At 33.4% G+C, this 16,285-nt stretch overlaps 1 protein-coding gene and 1 pseudogene across 1 annotated transcript; both read left to right on the top strand.

Moving 5' to 3' along the window:
• Positions 1 to 756: 756 nt before the first annotated feature.
• LOC119611523 lies at positions 757 to 2,203 on the top strand (annotated as a pseudogene).
• A 1,259-nt stretch (positions 2,204 to 3,462) lies between these two features.
• LOC119611521 (transcription factor SPT20 homolog) lies at positions 3,463 to 8,756 on the top strand. The gene is given in 3 exon segments (XM_037967136.1): positions 3,463 to 3,805; positions 5,610 to 6,378; positions 6,380 to 8,756. Coding segments are annotated over 2 exon segments (2,799 nt in total). The 5' UTR covers positions 3,463 to 3,805; positions 5,610 to 5,640; the 3' UTR covers positions 8,441 to 8,756.
• Positions 8,757 to 16,285: the final 7,529 nt, after the last annotated feature.

The following is a 16,285-nucleotide window of genomic DNA, read 5'->3' as shown; positions in this document are numbered from 1 at the left end:
CATGCATTCAGTATGTATTACAAGTATTGTTTAAAATGTTCTTTAGTTAATGAATCATTATTATTTGAATTCTCATCTGTCTACTGGTATTATCTAATACACGAATTTAATACCATATTGTAATATATTTTTTTTAAATTCTCTGGAGGTTATTTAACATAATAAGTAGTCAGTCATATTAACCAGAACAAAATGATTTATTCTACTGTGATATTATGTACATTAGGGCGGTGCAAAGAAAAAACATTTTGTATATTTTTTTCCTAGGACTAAATTTTTTATTTATTATTTTCGGTTTCACTCATATTTGTTCATTTAATAGAGTTGAGAGCTCCCCTATGAATAATGGTGACAACTGTTGGACATGATTCGGCGACAGGTTGACTTTGAAGTGTAATTTATGGAGATGACAAAATTTTATTTTACATGCTGAATTAAATGTTTATATTTGAGAATTTTTTTTTTAGATTTACATAGTACATGTGTATTAATTCTTCAAACACATTCCCAGAGATTTAAATCGAAGAATTGATTCTCAAGGGAATAAAAAATACCTTAGAGGTTGAATATATCTCTTAAAATTGACCCAATATGTTCTCCTCTATGCCTCATATGACTGTCTTTAGTGGTCAATAGATTAGATAAACCCCTTGAAAATATTATTCTCTTTAACAAGATTTCAGATCCTATATTGCCCTTTTATTTCTTTAATAAGAAAGCTAAATTTTAAATTTAATTCTCCTCGTTTTTAGGAAAGTTTCATTAATACCATGTGCAAAGATCATGGCAGTTCCCATAAAGATATTTACTATTACTTCAAATTACACAATGGAGATTTAATAGGACGTAGTGAATATCATGAAATATGTCAGAGTAAAAGTAATCCCTTACTGGCCTGGGTACCATATGAACAAATGCAAAAACGTTACGCTCCCGAACTGAATCCAAAGGAGGTGAGTTTTTTTATGACTCCAAAAAAAATTTTACTTTTTATAAAAATTTTGTATTTGTTTTAGCGTCATAACTATATAGCCAAAGCCACCGATGTTCAGCGGGAAAAACGGAATTGTGTTATTTCCGTCATACCGATTTAGTTTATAATATATCCGATAATTTATTCACCTGTGTGGTGATGATATTCGAAGATAATTTTGTAAGTAGAAAATTTTAATTTTCTCCAGTTTTATAGTTTAATTAATTAATTCTTAACTTTCAGTACGGTTTGGATTCCAATATAAATGTTTTGGTGGAAATTAAACCTTTAATGTATGAACTACGTAATATAACCTATTTGCCTACGTTAAATTCAACTCTTAGCTATAAAACGCTATTGGGTAAAAAGGAATTGAAAAATCCCAGTAGTGAAAAGAAAGAAATTTTTGGTAATTTAAAGTATTCCTTTGTGGAGAAGATTGATTTAAATTTGTCTACCGTTTACCAAGATGATATGATCAAATTACCCTTATTGTTTGAGCATAAAATGCTATTTTGGAATTAGATGATAAGGGCATAGGAGGCATGGATGTTAATGAGGTAATTTAGGGAAAAAAATAAAAAAATTTTCGTTTAATTTTTTTTGATTAAATTTTGCAGAAAGCCTATTATGGCCGTAAATGGAACCAAAAACCAAAATCAAGGTCGATGTCATTGGCCAATGGGCAGAACATTGCGAACAATTTAATGCCGATATTTACGAATACTTTGGTTATGGCATTAAACGTTTCGCAACGAAATGAAAAATGGTTCGGTAACATTTGTACGCATCGAAAGTACCGAACCCGTGTATGAAATTCCCGAAGAAGATGATATTGTTGTGGCAAAAATACATTCGTTGGGTGGTAAAAAATTTGAACGTCTAAGCGCCGAAGAGGATAGTTTTGGTTTCGATGGTAATGACAGCATGACTTTAAATGAATTGGATGGTAATTGGGAAGATGAAGAAGAGGGTCATACTGATAATCGTCCATATCCAGGTTTTTATCCTTGGTTTATTGTGGCTGTTCTTGTGGTTGCGGGTGTCATTTTGGCGGCAATTTATGGTGTTGTACGTAATTATAGTAAGAAAAATGAAAGGCAAAATTATAAATTTACTGGTATTTAAAAGGGGGAAGAGAAAATCAATTAACAAGTATTACACTTTTACAGAAATATTGAAATTTTTTACTAATATTTTTTTTATTTTAAAATTTATAATAAAATGTTGCTTTTTATTAAAACATTTTGGGTTTTAATTAGTTAGTTAGTTAGTTAATAAGTTAAATAATTAGTTTTTAAAGATATTTAGTTAGTTGAAACCCTTGCAAAAAAATATAAATATCTTTGAAATCGGTTGGTAAAGAAAAATAATAGAAAGTGTTAATAAGATTAACATTTCGAAGGTACCTTACTTTTAGCCCTCCTAGCACCTCCTCTGGAGCATTTGTAGGCTCCATTTTTAAAACTTTAATACGTATACTCCTTGTCTATGTCCATGTCAAATTTTATTACGATTTGAGCATTAGTTTTGATTCTGTTAGAATCCAAGCGATGTGTACTTTCCATACAAATTGTGCTGCACCAATTGTAATCTCAGTAACTCTGTTTAGTTTCCTCTAATCTGGCAACATTTTGTATGTAATTGTAAATTTCTAATAAGAACTTTGTTAACTCATTCTCTCTCTTTCGCACGCACAACAATTTTTGTTTTAACTTCAGAAAAAATTCTCTTACTAGAATTTATAGGAAAAAAAGGAGAAAGAGTTAACATAACAAAACACGAGCTCAGTTTTGTTACACGGTTCTTGATAAACATTCAGTTCGTAAACGAAAATTTGTTTTAATAAATAATAATAAAAAACAAATACAATAAAACCTAAATTGAATTGAAAAGTGTTAAGAAATTCAAAAAAGCTCAATAATACGGCAAGAATTTCAAAAGAAATCTGTGAAGTTTGAAATCCATAACAAAAGAATAAAAATCAATTTTCGTAACAGGGCTAGAGCAAAAAAAAAAGAAAATTTTAAGTTCTAAAGTGTGTGTGTGAAAGTGTTTTAAAAAAGAGAAAAAATATTAGCAAAATTGAAAACAAAATCTTTTAATAAACGCCGTAAAACAAATTAAACATTTAGTTCGAGTAATTCAATTTTAATTACACTTGGAAAAAAGGTAAGTTCATAATAATAAAAACAAATTTATTTCGCTTTTTTGCAATTTCTTTTTTATTTTTGCTGTTTGAAAATTTGTCTGGCAACTTTAACAACAACCAGCTGTTTGTTTACCTCGACATTGTTTTACTCTTTTCTTTTTAACTTTTCCAAATAAGTAGAAAAGAGACGACTATATATTATGTGGCCAAAGTATATTTCGTTTTTCCTTTTTATTTTTGTTTCTGAAAACGAAACAACTTCGTTTTCATTTTGTTGGCAGCCATTGTGTTTTACCGACGTCAGAAGAAGACAAAAGGTCGTGCGTGTGTAGAAATTTATACAAAAACATTTTGATTCACTAGCTTCAATTTCATTTTTCCCCAACAAAAATTCCTTAAACTTTAAGGAAAATCTAGTTATTTCGTTCATGTAAATTATAAAAAAAGTGTGTTTTTTGCAAACTCTTCTAACGGTTTATGAGTTTGTTATTGTTTTGAAAAAAAATAAAAACAAAATTAAATCACAAACAAAACTTTGAAAAACTGAAAAAAATGTGAAATTTCTTTAAATGAAAAAGAGAAAAAATTGTGCTTATAAAAGAAAACATTCATAAAATATCATCAAAGAACATTTGTTCCCTAGAAAACGCGTTATTTTTATATAATTTATTGCCTCGAAGGTAAGTTTCTTTTTAGTAAAATTATGCTGTGAGCCAGAAAATGCTTTGGTTTTTCTTGTTGTTGTTTTAAATATTTCTACATTTAAATTTTTCTCTATGAGTTTGTTTCTTTTTTTTGTATCAACCATTACCAAATCCGGAATTTTTATATCGTTTGCATTTAGTAGTTGTGTTAGTTTGGTGGATTTTCTTCTTTTATTTCTACTACTGAAAATGCTGTGCTTTATCTTTCATCTGTGTTTTTTTTTTCTACTTTTATTTTGCACCGAAATTCTACATGAGATAAAACTATAGGTAAATTGTTGCTATGGCGTGTATATGTCTCTTTTTTTTTTTGGTGTAATTCTCATTCCATCTCTTTTTTTGTGTTTTGTTTCTATTGAGATTTCTGCTAGAACAAGGTGACTCAGAAAATGTTTTTGTTAACAGGGTGTTACTTTTTTGGCAATAAATTGCCGTTAAATTAAGCGCTGTATATTTTTAAAATTTAATCCTCGGAAAGTCTGTTCGTGAGCTTATTGACTAGTCTTTTGACTATACTATTGATTAGTCTGCTGTATACTATTGATAAGTCTGCTGTTCGTGAGTTAGACTAGACTATTGAGGAGTCTTTTGACTAGAATATTGACCAGTCTATTGACTTGTATGTGAACTATATTGTTGACTTGTCTATGGACTATTGATTAGTCTTTAACTAACTAACTAATGAGTCTTTTTACTAGTCTATTGACTAGACTATTAGCTAGTCTATTGACTAGCCTTTGGAATAGTCTATTGACTAGTTTATTAACTAGTTTATAGACTAGTGCATTGACTATTCTATAGATTAATCATTCGACTTTTCTGTGAACTATATTTTGACTATTAATAAGTCTGTCGACTTTTTGATTGACTAGTATATTGACTATACTATTAACAAGTCTATTTACTAGTCTATTGAATTGTCTGTGAACTCTATACTGTCGGCTTTTGTATGACTGGTCAATGGATTACCCTAAGATACCAGGCAACCGAGTTTTTTCCACAGTAGAACTGTTACAACAAACACCGGAGGCTGTTAGTCGGCATCACTTGGGGTATTGGATAAAGGAATCTTGTTAGCTACTGCCAGGGTAACGATTCGCATCTTACTCGGCGACCGGGTTTTTTTCCACAGTAAAACTTTTATAACAACCATGACTGAACTTTGGGTATGGATAAGGAAATCTTGTTAGCTGCTGTCAGTGGTTAATTATGCTTTTGAAAATTTTGTTCAATTTTATTTAAGAAAATTATTTTCTTTACAAATATTGAAAGTTTGAAATCCATGTTTCTTGAGAATGTAGTGATGCCCACAGAACTAAGAACGATTTCTTTTTATGAATGAATTCTTAGAAAAAGAAAAATATTATTTGCAAGAATTTTTGTATGAAGAGACACGCGTATTAGAGATGTCGTCCTATCCCAACTTATTTTATAGTTACAATGAAAAGTTACTCTTTAAATTACGGAAAAACGTAGAAAAAATGCGCATGTCTGAAAAAGAAGGGAAAGTGTATTTAATGAGATTTTCCCCGAATATATTATATTGTATATGTATTGAATTGGTATTATTTATTTTTTGTTATTATGAATTCATTATCATAATTGAGAATTTAAGAAAAATGAAATTACCCTGAACAGGAAATTTTTATATTGAATATATTATAGATTTATCTTGATTTATATAAAAATATGTAATAAACAAAGCATTCTCTTGGCTCCACAAAAAAATAAACCAAACATCTCTTAATTACCTCTATCTATGTAATACTATTATTTACAGCCCTTTGTAAATTTGGTGATATCTTAACAACATGGAACGTAAAAAAGTTCTAGAATTGGATAAAATCTGTCGTGTTTGCATATGTGAACGCAAAGATATGCGACCGCTGTTTAGTGAAAAAGTCGCCGATATGCTAATGGAATGTGCCAGTGTGTGTGTTAGACCCACTGAGGGTTGGCCCGATAAGATATGTGTACAATGTGTACATGCTGTCTCACGTTGTCATGCCTTTAAAATGCAAGTCGAACGTAGTGATAAAGAATTGCGAGAATATATTAAATCCTTAACGGTAAGAGTGGTAATAGAAGATTCGCCATCAGCAACGCAGACACCGGCCACACAACAAACCGAAATGAAAATGCATCAAACCACCACTAGAGTGGTGTTAGATGAAGCTCAAGGTTTGAAACTGCAACAAAGTCAAGCTAAATTAATAGCTTTACAGCAGCAGCAACAGTTGTTAATACAACAGCAACAAGAACAAAAGCAACAGAAGCTAATACAAAAACAATTAAAACAGCAGCAGCAGCAACAGGAACAGGAGGAAAAACAACAAATGTTACTGCAACAACAGCAGCAACAGCAGCAGCAACAACAACAACAACAACAGCAGCAGCAAATAGTTTTGCAAAATAAAAAGAAAACTTTGGCCTTAAATAAACAAAAACAACAGAGTGTGCTTAAGAAACATCAGCAGCAGCAACAACAACAACACCAGCAACAGCAACAACAAACTATTGTGATGCAGCAACAGCAGCAGCCACACATGCAAAACTATGCAACCACAACAAAATCCTCATATTTTGCAACAACAGATACTCTCCGACTCCATTACCGTACAAAATCCCCGCCTTCAAACCACACAATCAATAATGAGTTCTCCTCCCTTATTACCCATTCCCACAACAAACTCCAATAACACTAATACACTAGTACCACATACCAATACTAGCACCTCCCTGCCACAACAATTAGTCCTACCAAATGGACAAATTATAACCACCACTCAAATCCTCACCACTAATAGCAATGGCCAACAACAATTGGCACAATTAATCAATCCACAACCGGCAGCACCACCGCCGGTTACTCAGCATCAAACACAATTTGCTCCCCAGTTGATACAGACGACAAGTGGTCAAACATTGCAACTGATACAGCAACCAAATGGTCAGCAAATCTTGCAATTGGTGCATATTGTTCCTCATCGTTCCGTAGTGGGAACGGGAGGCAATTCAAATACCACCACCATACTCGATGATGAACACATTACCATGGTGGATGAAGAAACGCTAATGGAACAGACTGAACAACATCTCATCGATGATGATGAAGTGGATGATCAAGGGATGGGTGATGGGCAAAGAGAACAAATCTGTGAAACCATAGTGGTGGATGAAGAACAAATGCAAGTACATCACGGCCAGCATCATCATCATCAGTTGTTGCAACAAAATGAAGATCTGGAATATCTGGATGATATAACAGTGACCACATCACAACAGCAGCAGCAGCAACATCATCAGCAGCATCACCATCATCACTCCCAGCATCAACAACTGATACTACAGGATGTAACAGTGGTGCATGAGGTCGTTGATGATGATGATCCAGATGATGATCGTGATCATGATGATATAATCGAGGAGATACACATGGAAGAAGAGATGCTGGATGATGATAATACTGGCGCTGTTCTTTTAGAAACCTCAAATGGTTCTGATTTCATAACCGATGAGCAGCTCGAACAGCATCAACAATTGCTGGCCTCTGTAGAGGAAGATGAAGAATTATGCCAACAACAGCAAGATATGGCAGAGCATGAAAACTCTTTGGCTCAATACACCATAGTGGAACACTGTGTGGGAGATGAAGATGATGCCGATGCCTTAGAGGAAGCCGAAGTTAATGCTGTTCTTCATGCAGCCTGTGGTGGTGGTATTATCAATGAAAATGATGACATGATGACGGGAGAAACAACACAGAAAACTGTTAGCAACTCTATGACCACCAACACTACGACAACAACGGCCAACACACCCTCAAAGAAAGCCCGTCGAGCAGCTAATACACACACTAACAAATCCTTAGCATCTTCGCGTCTGCTGCAAGCAACCGCCAATTCTATAGCCGCAGCTGCTGCCCTCGATGATGACACCGAAATGGATTCTAAAATTATAGCCGAATTTATTAATCAACAGACTTCCGTTCTAGGAACAGGACGCTACAAGTGCAATCTATGCCAACAGGAATTTAAACAATTCAAAGGGCTACACAATCACATGCATTCGCATTCCAATTGGATACGAGCGAATTGTAAGAAACAACCACAATGTGAAATTTGCCACAAGACCTTTAAGGGACCGGGTATGTTGCGTATGCATATGAAAACCCATCAATCGGCAGCCAAAATACCCACCTGTCATATTTGCGGCAAAACTTTCAAGTCCAAGGCCATACTCTATCGTCATCGGCACATACATCAACAGCGTTCGTTTGCCTGTGCCATAGACAATTGTCGCAAACACTTTTCAAGTGCTGTCACTCTAAAGGCTCACGCTGAACGTAAACATCCACAAACGTTAAATGTGCCCAAATTTAAATGTGGCGAATGCAATAATCTTTTCTTTGATGTAGAAGATTTACAGGAACATGTACAAATAACCGGTCATGGTGGTGTCAATAATGGCAATACTTCGGGCAATTCCTCACATGAACTAAATCTCTCGAATGAACAAAACGATGGTGATTCCGGTCAAGGCACACAAACGGTCACCATGCATGAAGTGGTCAATAGCAATGGTGATGTTTTTATAGTTACGCAGGCGTAGTTTTAAACTGTAAATTAAATTCATTTGTTGTCTTTTAATTTTAATTAGCGGTTTCTTTCTCCTTTTCTCTCATTAGAATGGGAATTTTATTGTTGTTTAATATAATTAATTTATAGATTTGATCACATTATAATATTAAAAATCTGTGCAAATAATTTTTATATTATAAAAAATGTATATAGTTATTGTATGTACTTAGTTTAGGTACTCGTTTATAATTAAGAAGTTTTTTAATTAATTAACACTTTTTTTATTTTTCAGTTTTTTTTTTGGCAATAAATCAAATAAAAAGAAATTATTTTTATATAAATACGTATGAATACATCTAGTTATTTATTTTACACGGCGGATCGCCGCTCTCTTAGGGGACAGCTGTTGTACAATTCGCATCTACTTCGTTGTTGAAATCCTCTCCTTTTCGACATTGAAAAATTTCCTTGACTTCGTCTACAGAATCCTCTGAACATATTGCTATAGCTAATATGTATTTCTTCCCTATTTCTAGCCGGAAAGTTGAAGAGCAGGTCAACAAATGCCAGTTATATGTAGACACTCCCTTTTTCCAGTGCCGTAGAATCCGACGTTTACTACCCTGTTAAGAGAGAGAAAAAACATTTTGAGCATTTGCGTTCATTTGCCAATATACTGCTCCATACTTTTTTGACGTTAGTTGATTTTGAGAACAAAGGAATTTTTCCTCCTCTTAACTTCTTCCTGCTTAGCGACGTTCTAGGTGAAAGCAATACTTCCAACATATTCTTTTTCATCATCAGAATTTCCCAGAATTTATAATAAGCGCTCATTTGCCAATTCAGTTCTAGTTCAGTTCTAGCTCTAGTTCAGTTCTAGTTCTAGTTCAGTTCTATTTCAGTTCTATTTCAGTTCTATTTCAGTTCTAGTTCAGTTCTAGTTCAGTTCTAGTTCAGTTCTAGTTCAGTTCTAGTTCAGTTCTAGTTCAGTTCTAGTTCAGTTCTAGTTCAGTTCTAGTTCAGTTCTAGTCAGTTCTAGTTCAGTTCTAGTTCAGTTCTAGTTCAGTTCTAGTTCAGTTCTAGTTCATTCTAGTTCAGTTCTAGTTCAGTTCTAGTTCAGTTCTAGTTCAGTTCTAGTTCAGTTCTAGTTCAGTTCTAGTTCAGTTCTAGTTCAGTTCTAGTTCAGTTCTAGTTCAGTTCTAGTTCAGTTCTAGTTCAGTTCTAGTTCAGTTCTAGTTCATTCTAGTTCAGTTCTAGTTCAGTTCTAGTTCAGTTCTAGTTCAGTTCTAGTTCAGTTCTAGTTCAGTTCTAGTTCAGTTCTAGTTCAGTTCTAGTTCAGTTCTAGTTCAGTTCTAGTTCAGTTCTAGTTCAGTTCTAGTTCGTTCTAGTTCAGTTCTAGTTCAGTTCTAGTTCAGTTCTAGTTCAGTTCTAGTTCAGTTCTAGTTCAGTTCTAGTTCAGTTCTAGTTCAGTTCTAGTTCAGTTCTAGTTCAGTTCTAGTTCAGTTCTAGTTCAGTTCTAGTTCAGTTCTAGTTCAGTTCTAGTTCAGTTCTAGTTCAGTTCTAGTTCAGTTCTAGTTCAGTTCTAGTTCAGTTCTAGTTCAGTTCTAGTTCAGTTCTAGTTCAGTTCTAGTTCAGTTCTAGTTCAGTTGTAGTTCAGTTCTAGTTCAGTACTAGTTCAGTTCTAGTTCTAGTTCTAGTTCAGTTCTAGTTCAGTTCTAGTTCAGTTCTAGTTCAGATCTAGTTCAGTTCTAGTTCAGTTCTAGTTCAGTTCTAGTTCAGTTCTAGTTCAGTTCTAGTTCAGTTCTAGTTGTTCTAGTTCAGTTCTATTTCAGTTCTATTTCAGTTCTAGTTCAGTTCTAGTTCAGTTCTAGTTCTAGTTCAGTTCTAGTTCAGTTCTAGTTCAGTTCTAGTTCAGTTCTAGTTCAGTTCTAGTTCTAGTTCAGTTCTAGTTCAGTTCTAGTTCAGTTCTAGTTCAGATCTAGTTCAGTTCTAGTTCAGTTCTAGTTCAGTTCTAGTTCAGTTCTAGTTCAGTTCTAGTTCAGTTCTAGTTCAGTTCTAGTTCAGTTCTAGTTCAGTTCTAGTTCAGTTCTAGTTCAGTTCTAGTTCAGTTCTAGTTCAGTTCTAGTTCAGTTGTAGTTCAGTTCTAGTTCAGTACTAGTTCAGTTCTAGTTCTAGTTCTAGTTCTAGTTCAGTTCTAGTTCAGTTCTAGTTCAGTTCTAGTTCAGATCTAGTTCAGTTCTAAGTTCAGTTGTAGTTCAGTTCTAGTTCAGTTCTAGTTCAGTTCTAGTTCAGTTCTAGTTGTTCTAGTTCAGTTCTATTTCAGTTCTATTTCAGTTCTAGTTCAGTTCTAGTTCAGTTCTAGTTCTATTCATTCTAGTTCAGTTCTAGTTCAGTTCTAGTTCAGTTCTAGTTCAGTTCTAGTTCAGTTCTAGTTCATTAGTTCAGTTCTAGTTCAGTTCTAGTTCAGTTCTAGTTCAGTTCTAGTTCAGTTCTAGTTCAGTTCTAGTTCAGTTCTAGTTCAGTTCTAGTTCAGTTCTAGTTCAGTTCTAGTTCAGTTCTAGTTCAGTTCTAGTTCAGTTCTAGTTCAGTTCTAGTTCAGTTCTAGTTCAGTTTCTAGTTTCAGTTCTAGTTCAGTTCTAGTTCAGTTCTAGTCAGTTTTCTAGTTCAGTTTCTAGTTTCAGTAGTTCAGTTCTAGTTCAGTTCTAGTCAGTTCTAGTTCAGTTCTAGTTCAGTTCTAGTTCAGTTCTAGTTCAGTCTAGTTCAGTTCTAGTTCAGTTCTAGTTCAGTTCTAGTTCAGTTCTAGTTCAGTTCTAGTTCAGTTCTAGTCAGTTCTAGTTCAGTTCTAGTTCAGTTCTAGTTTCAGTTCTAGTTCAGTTCTAGTTCAGTTCTAGTTCAGTTCTAGTTCAGTTCTAGTTCAGTTCTAGTTCAGTTCTAGTTCAGTTCTAGTTCAGTTCTAGTTCAGTTTCTAGTTCAGTTCTAGTTCAGTTGTAGTTCAGTTTCTAGTTCAGTTCTAGTTCAGTTCTAGTTCAGTTCTAGTTCAGTTCTAGTTCAGTTCTAGTTCAGTTCTAGTTCAGTTCTAGTTCAGTTCTAGTTCAGTTCTAGTTCAGTTCTAGTTCAGTTCTAGTTCAGTTCTAGTTCAGTTCTAGTTCAGTTCTAGTTCAGTTCTAGTTAGTCTAGTTCTAATATTCGCTCAATTGCCAATTTACTACCACATGCTTTTATGAAGTGGACTGTGAGACCACAGGTCCCTCTTCTTGACCAGTCCCATATTAGCTTCGTTCCTTCGTCTTATTGTTGATCAAATATTCTATCTTACTGTTAACAACATACAGTGATAGTTCCACTGTCTTCTCTTGACTAGTTGGGGACCGAGAGGTAGAATTATTTGGTTTGTTTTTGTCTTTACGTTTTAAGACGGGGAACTATTTTTCTTTATGAACTTACTTGGATTGACTCAATATGATATTCCGGAGCATCTTCTTCAACTTTCTCCCCTGTGCTCCAGATTTTAAAGATTCAAAACTTAACTGAATATAATTTACAGCTGGTAGACTGATTCATTACAAAACTTTTTTAAAAAAAATTTCCACAAACACAGTTGCCAATGCCCTCAAAAAGCTTCAAAACCTTTATATCGTATAACAGTATAAGTATAACAGTTCATTTCAAACACAGTGCAAAAAAACTCTCATTTTGAAGCTAAACATATAAATATCAATATTTTTTAATTTTATTTATAAATTTAAAAATTAAGGTCATTGGTTTATAAAAAACAGCAAAAATACCATTAATACAAAAAAAAAACATAATATTTTCGTAATTCATTTATATAAACAAATAGTAATTTATAGGTCGTTGATTTGTTTTTACTTCTTCATAATCATCATCATTATTACTTCCTTTCCATAAACACACATCTGGCTAAAAACGGTCCATACAATTCATAAAGTACGCAATCAAATACAAAAGATAATTGGTTGCAAATATTTATGCCCAATGGATACAAAGAAACCAAAACTCGCTATAAATTTCGTAGTTAAATATTTCTTCGACAAGACGCAAGAAAAATAATTGAAACGTATAAAAATAAATATGTTAAGTATCATCACAATTTACTATTAAAGTGTCGAGAAACGAAAGAAAAAGTGCGTAATTTTTTTGGTTTACTTTTTTGATTGGAATGATATCATAAAAATTCATACAGTGATATCGAACGCAATAGATGGAAAAGGAGGCAACAAATTTAATGTGTAAATTACAGATGAAAATGGTAAACAAAGGCGTAGAAAGAAATCTAAATTACGTAGCTAGATATAGAAATATCTATAGATACTTGTTTTTCTTTAAGGATTCTAATACACTGCCTGAAATGGATATAGGGTAAAGGTTTCTTTTCTAGTTCAGTTCTAGTTCTGTTCTAGTTCAGTTCTAGTTTAGTTCTAGTTTAGTTCTAGTTCAGTTCTAGTTCAGTTCTAGTTTAGTTCTAGTTCAGTTCTAGTTCAGTTCTAGTTCAGTTCTAGTTCAGTTCTAGCTCAGTTCTAGTTCAGTTCTAGTTCAGTTCTAGTTCAGTTCTAGTTCATTTCTAGTTCAGTTCTAGTTCAGTTCTAGTTCATTTCTAGTTCAGTTCTAGTTCAGTTCTAGTTCAGTTCTAGTTCAGTTCTAGTTCAAGTTCAGTTCTAGTTCAGTTCTAGTTCAATTCTAGTTCAGTTCTAGTTCAGTTCTAATTTGAGTTCTAGTCTCAGGTCTCGTTCAGTCTATTTCAGTTATAGTTCAGTTTCTATTTCAGTTCTAGTTCAGTTCTAGTTCCAGTTCTAAGTTCTGTTCTAGTTCAAGTTCTAGTTCAGTATAGTTCAGTTCTAGTTTGAGTTCTAGTTCAGTTCTAGTTTCAGTTATAGTTCAGTTATAGTTCAGTTATAGTTCAGTTCTAGTTCAGTTCTAGTTCAGTTTCTAGTTCAATTCTAGTTCAGTTCTAGTTCAGTTCTATTTCAGTTCTAGTTCAAGTTCTAGTTCAGTTCTAGTTCAGTTCTAGTTGCAGTTCTAGGTCAAGTTCTAGTTCAGTCTAGTTCAGTTCTAGTTCAGTTCGAGTTCAGTTTCTAGTTTCAGTTCTGTTCAGTTCTAGTTCAGTTTCTAGTTCAGTTCTAGTTCAGTTTCTAGTTCAGTTCTAGTTCAGTTCTAGTTCCAGTTCTAGTCAGTTCTAGTTCAGTTCTAGGTTCAGTCTAGTTTCTAGTTCTAGTAGTTCGTTCTGTCAGTTCTAGTTCAGTTCTAGTTCAGTTCTAGTTCAGTTCTAGTTCAGTTCTAGTTCAGTTCTAGTTCAGTTCTAGTTCAGTTCTAGTTCAGTTCTAGTTCAGTTCTAGTTCAGTTCTAGTCAGGTTCTAGTTCAGTTCTAGTTTCAGTTCTAGTTCAGTTCTAGTCAGTTCTAGTTCTAGTTCTAGTCAGTTCTAGTTCAGTTCTAGTTCAGTTCTAGTTCAGTTCTAGTCAGTTCTAGTTCAGTTCTAGTTCAGTTCTAGTTCAGTTCTAGTTCAGTTCTAGTTCAGTTCTAGTTCAGTTCTAGTTCAGTTCTAGTTCAGTTCTAGTTCAGTTCTAGTTCAGTTCTAGTTCAGTTCTAGTTCAGGTTCTAGTTCAGTTCTAGTTCAGTTCTAGTTCAGTTCTAGTTCAGTTCTAGTTCAGTTCTAGTTCAGTTCTAGTTTCAGTTCTAGTTCAGTTCTAGTTCAGTTCTAGTTCAGTTCAGTTCTAGTTCAATTCTAGTTCAGTTCTAGTTCAGTTCTAGTTCAGTTCTAGTTCAGTTCTAGTTCAGTTCTAGTTCAGTTCTAGTTCAGTTCTAGTTCAGTTCTAGTTCAGTTCTAGTTCAGTTCTAGTTCAGTTCTAGTTCAGTTCTAGTTCAGTTCTAGTTCAGTTCTAGTTCAGTTCTAGTTCAGTTCTAGTTCAGTTCTAGTTCAGTTCTATTTCAGTTCTAGTTCAGTTCTAGTTCAGTTCTAGTTCAGTTCTAGTTCAGTTCTAGTTCAGTTCTAGTTCAGTTCTAGTTCAGTTATAGTTCAGTTCTAGTTCAGTTCTAGTTCAGTTCTAGTTCAGTTCTAGTTCAGTTCTAGTTCAGTTCTAGTTCAGTTCTAGTTCAGTTCTAGTTCAGTTCTAGTTCAGTTCTAGTTCAGTTCTAGTTCAGTTCTAGTTCAGTTCTAGTTCAGTTCTAGTTCAGTTCTAGTTCAGTTCTAGTTCAGTTCTAGTTCAGTTCTAGTTCAGTTCTAGTTCAGTTCTAGTTCAGTTCTAGTTCAGTTCTAGTTCAGTTCTAGTTCAGTTCTAGTTCAGTTCTAGTTCAGTTCTAGTTCAGTTCTAGTTCAGTTCTAGTTCAGTCTAGTTCAGTTCTAGTTCAGTTATTTCTAGTTCATTCTAGTTCAGTTTCTAGTTCAGTTCTAGTTCAGTTCTAGTTCAGTTCTAGTCAGTTCTAGTTCAGTTCTAGTTCAGTTCTAGTTCAGTTCTAGTTCAGTTCTAGTTCGTTTCTAGTTCAGTTCTAGTTCAGTTCTAGTCAGTTCAGTTCAGTTCTAATTCAGTTCTAGTTCAGTTCTAGTTCAGTTCAGTTCTAGTTCCAGTTCTAGTTCAGTTCTAGTTCAGTTCTAGTTCAGTTCAGTCTAGTTCAGTTCTAGTTCAGTTCTAGTTCATTTCTAGTTCAGTTCTAGTTCAGTTCTAGTTCAGTTCTAGTTCAGTTCTAGTTCAGTTCTAGTTCAGTTCTAGTTCAGTTCTAGTTCAGTTCTAGTTCTAGTTCAGTTTTAATTCAGTTTAAGTTCAGTTCGAGTTCAGTTCCTCGTACATTTATCGTTGTGACTTGCTAAACGTTTTCGGGAGGACACGATTGTTTTTTTAAGTCACTCTAGTCTGATTGCTTTTGCTTTGTAAATGTAACTCTTTCTGAAAACTTAAAATCTTCTGATTGATCCAGGAAAATTATTACTTATGCGGTTACATTGTTTGAGTAAAACAACAGCTCTCTTAATTCTCTCACGTTATCCGTTACCCTATAACTGTTTCTACTAGTGTATGTAAGAAATTTATTTCTGCGTAATAAATTTTCTTTATTGTGCCAAGAATAAAAAATGGTTCAGTGAATTCCAGATAATCTAGTCAGTTTACTTTTAATTTAAATAAAAAAATGCTGGAATTACAATTGAATATTTGGGGAATAGAAAGAGACATTTTGAAATCATTAGTAAAGTGGTTACAAAGCTTTTAAAATGATTTTTTTCTATTCTATTATAATTCTTTAATATTTCTGCCATTTTTATTTTTTTTTATTTTCATTAAATTTTTAAAAGTAATCAATATAATAATTTTAAAAAAGTTATCATCATTATTAAAAAAAGTAACCAATAAAGTATCCATCATAACTTATCAACTATATCGCTCAATGTGCATTTAATTAATAACTTTTATAAACTTGAGTTTATTTTGTTTTATGATTGAGTATTTGTAATTGATTAACCCACCTTACGTAACCATACGTAACTGGTAATTACTCTTTCAGTATGTACCTCTACATATTTTAACTACTAGGGTTCTATAGTTGAAACGAAAAGTCGACTTTTCGACTTTTCGACCTTTTTCATTTAGTTAAAAGTCGACTTTTCGACCTTTCGACTTTTTCCATTTTATGAAAAGTCGATTTTTCGACTTCTCGACCTTTTTCATTTATTTAAAAGTCGACTTTTCGACTTTTAGTATTTTATAAATGGTCGACTTTTCGACCTTTCGACTTTTTCCGACTTTTCGACTTTTTCCGACTTTTTTCGACTTTTCGACTTTTTTCGACTTTTCGACTTTTTTTCGACCTTTTTCGACTTTTTCCGACTTTTTTCGACTTTTCGACTTTTTCCGACTTTTCGACTTTTCG

This window comes from Lucilia sericata, unplaced genomic scaffold, assembly GCF_015586225.1.
Source record: "Lucilia sericata isolate MDLA Ls3-8-SP2 unplaced genomic scaffold, ASM1558622v1 Contig001472F_arrow, whole genome shotgun sequence".
NCBI classification, from domain to species: domain Eukaryota; kingdom Metazoa; phylum Arthropoda; class Insecta; order Diptera; family Calliphoridae; genus Lucilia; species Lucilia sericata.
Note: the sequence above shows the minus strand (reverse complement) of the source record. Positions and strands in the feature narration are given on the sequence as shown.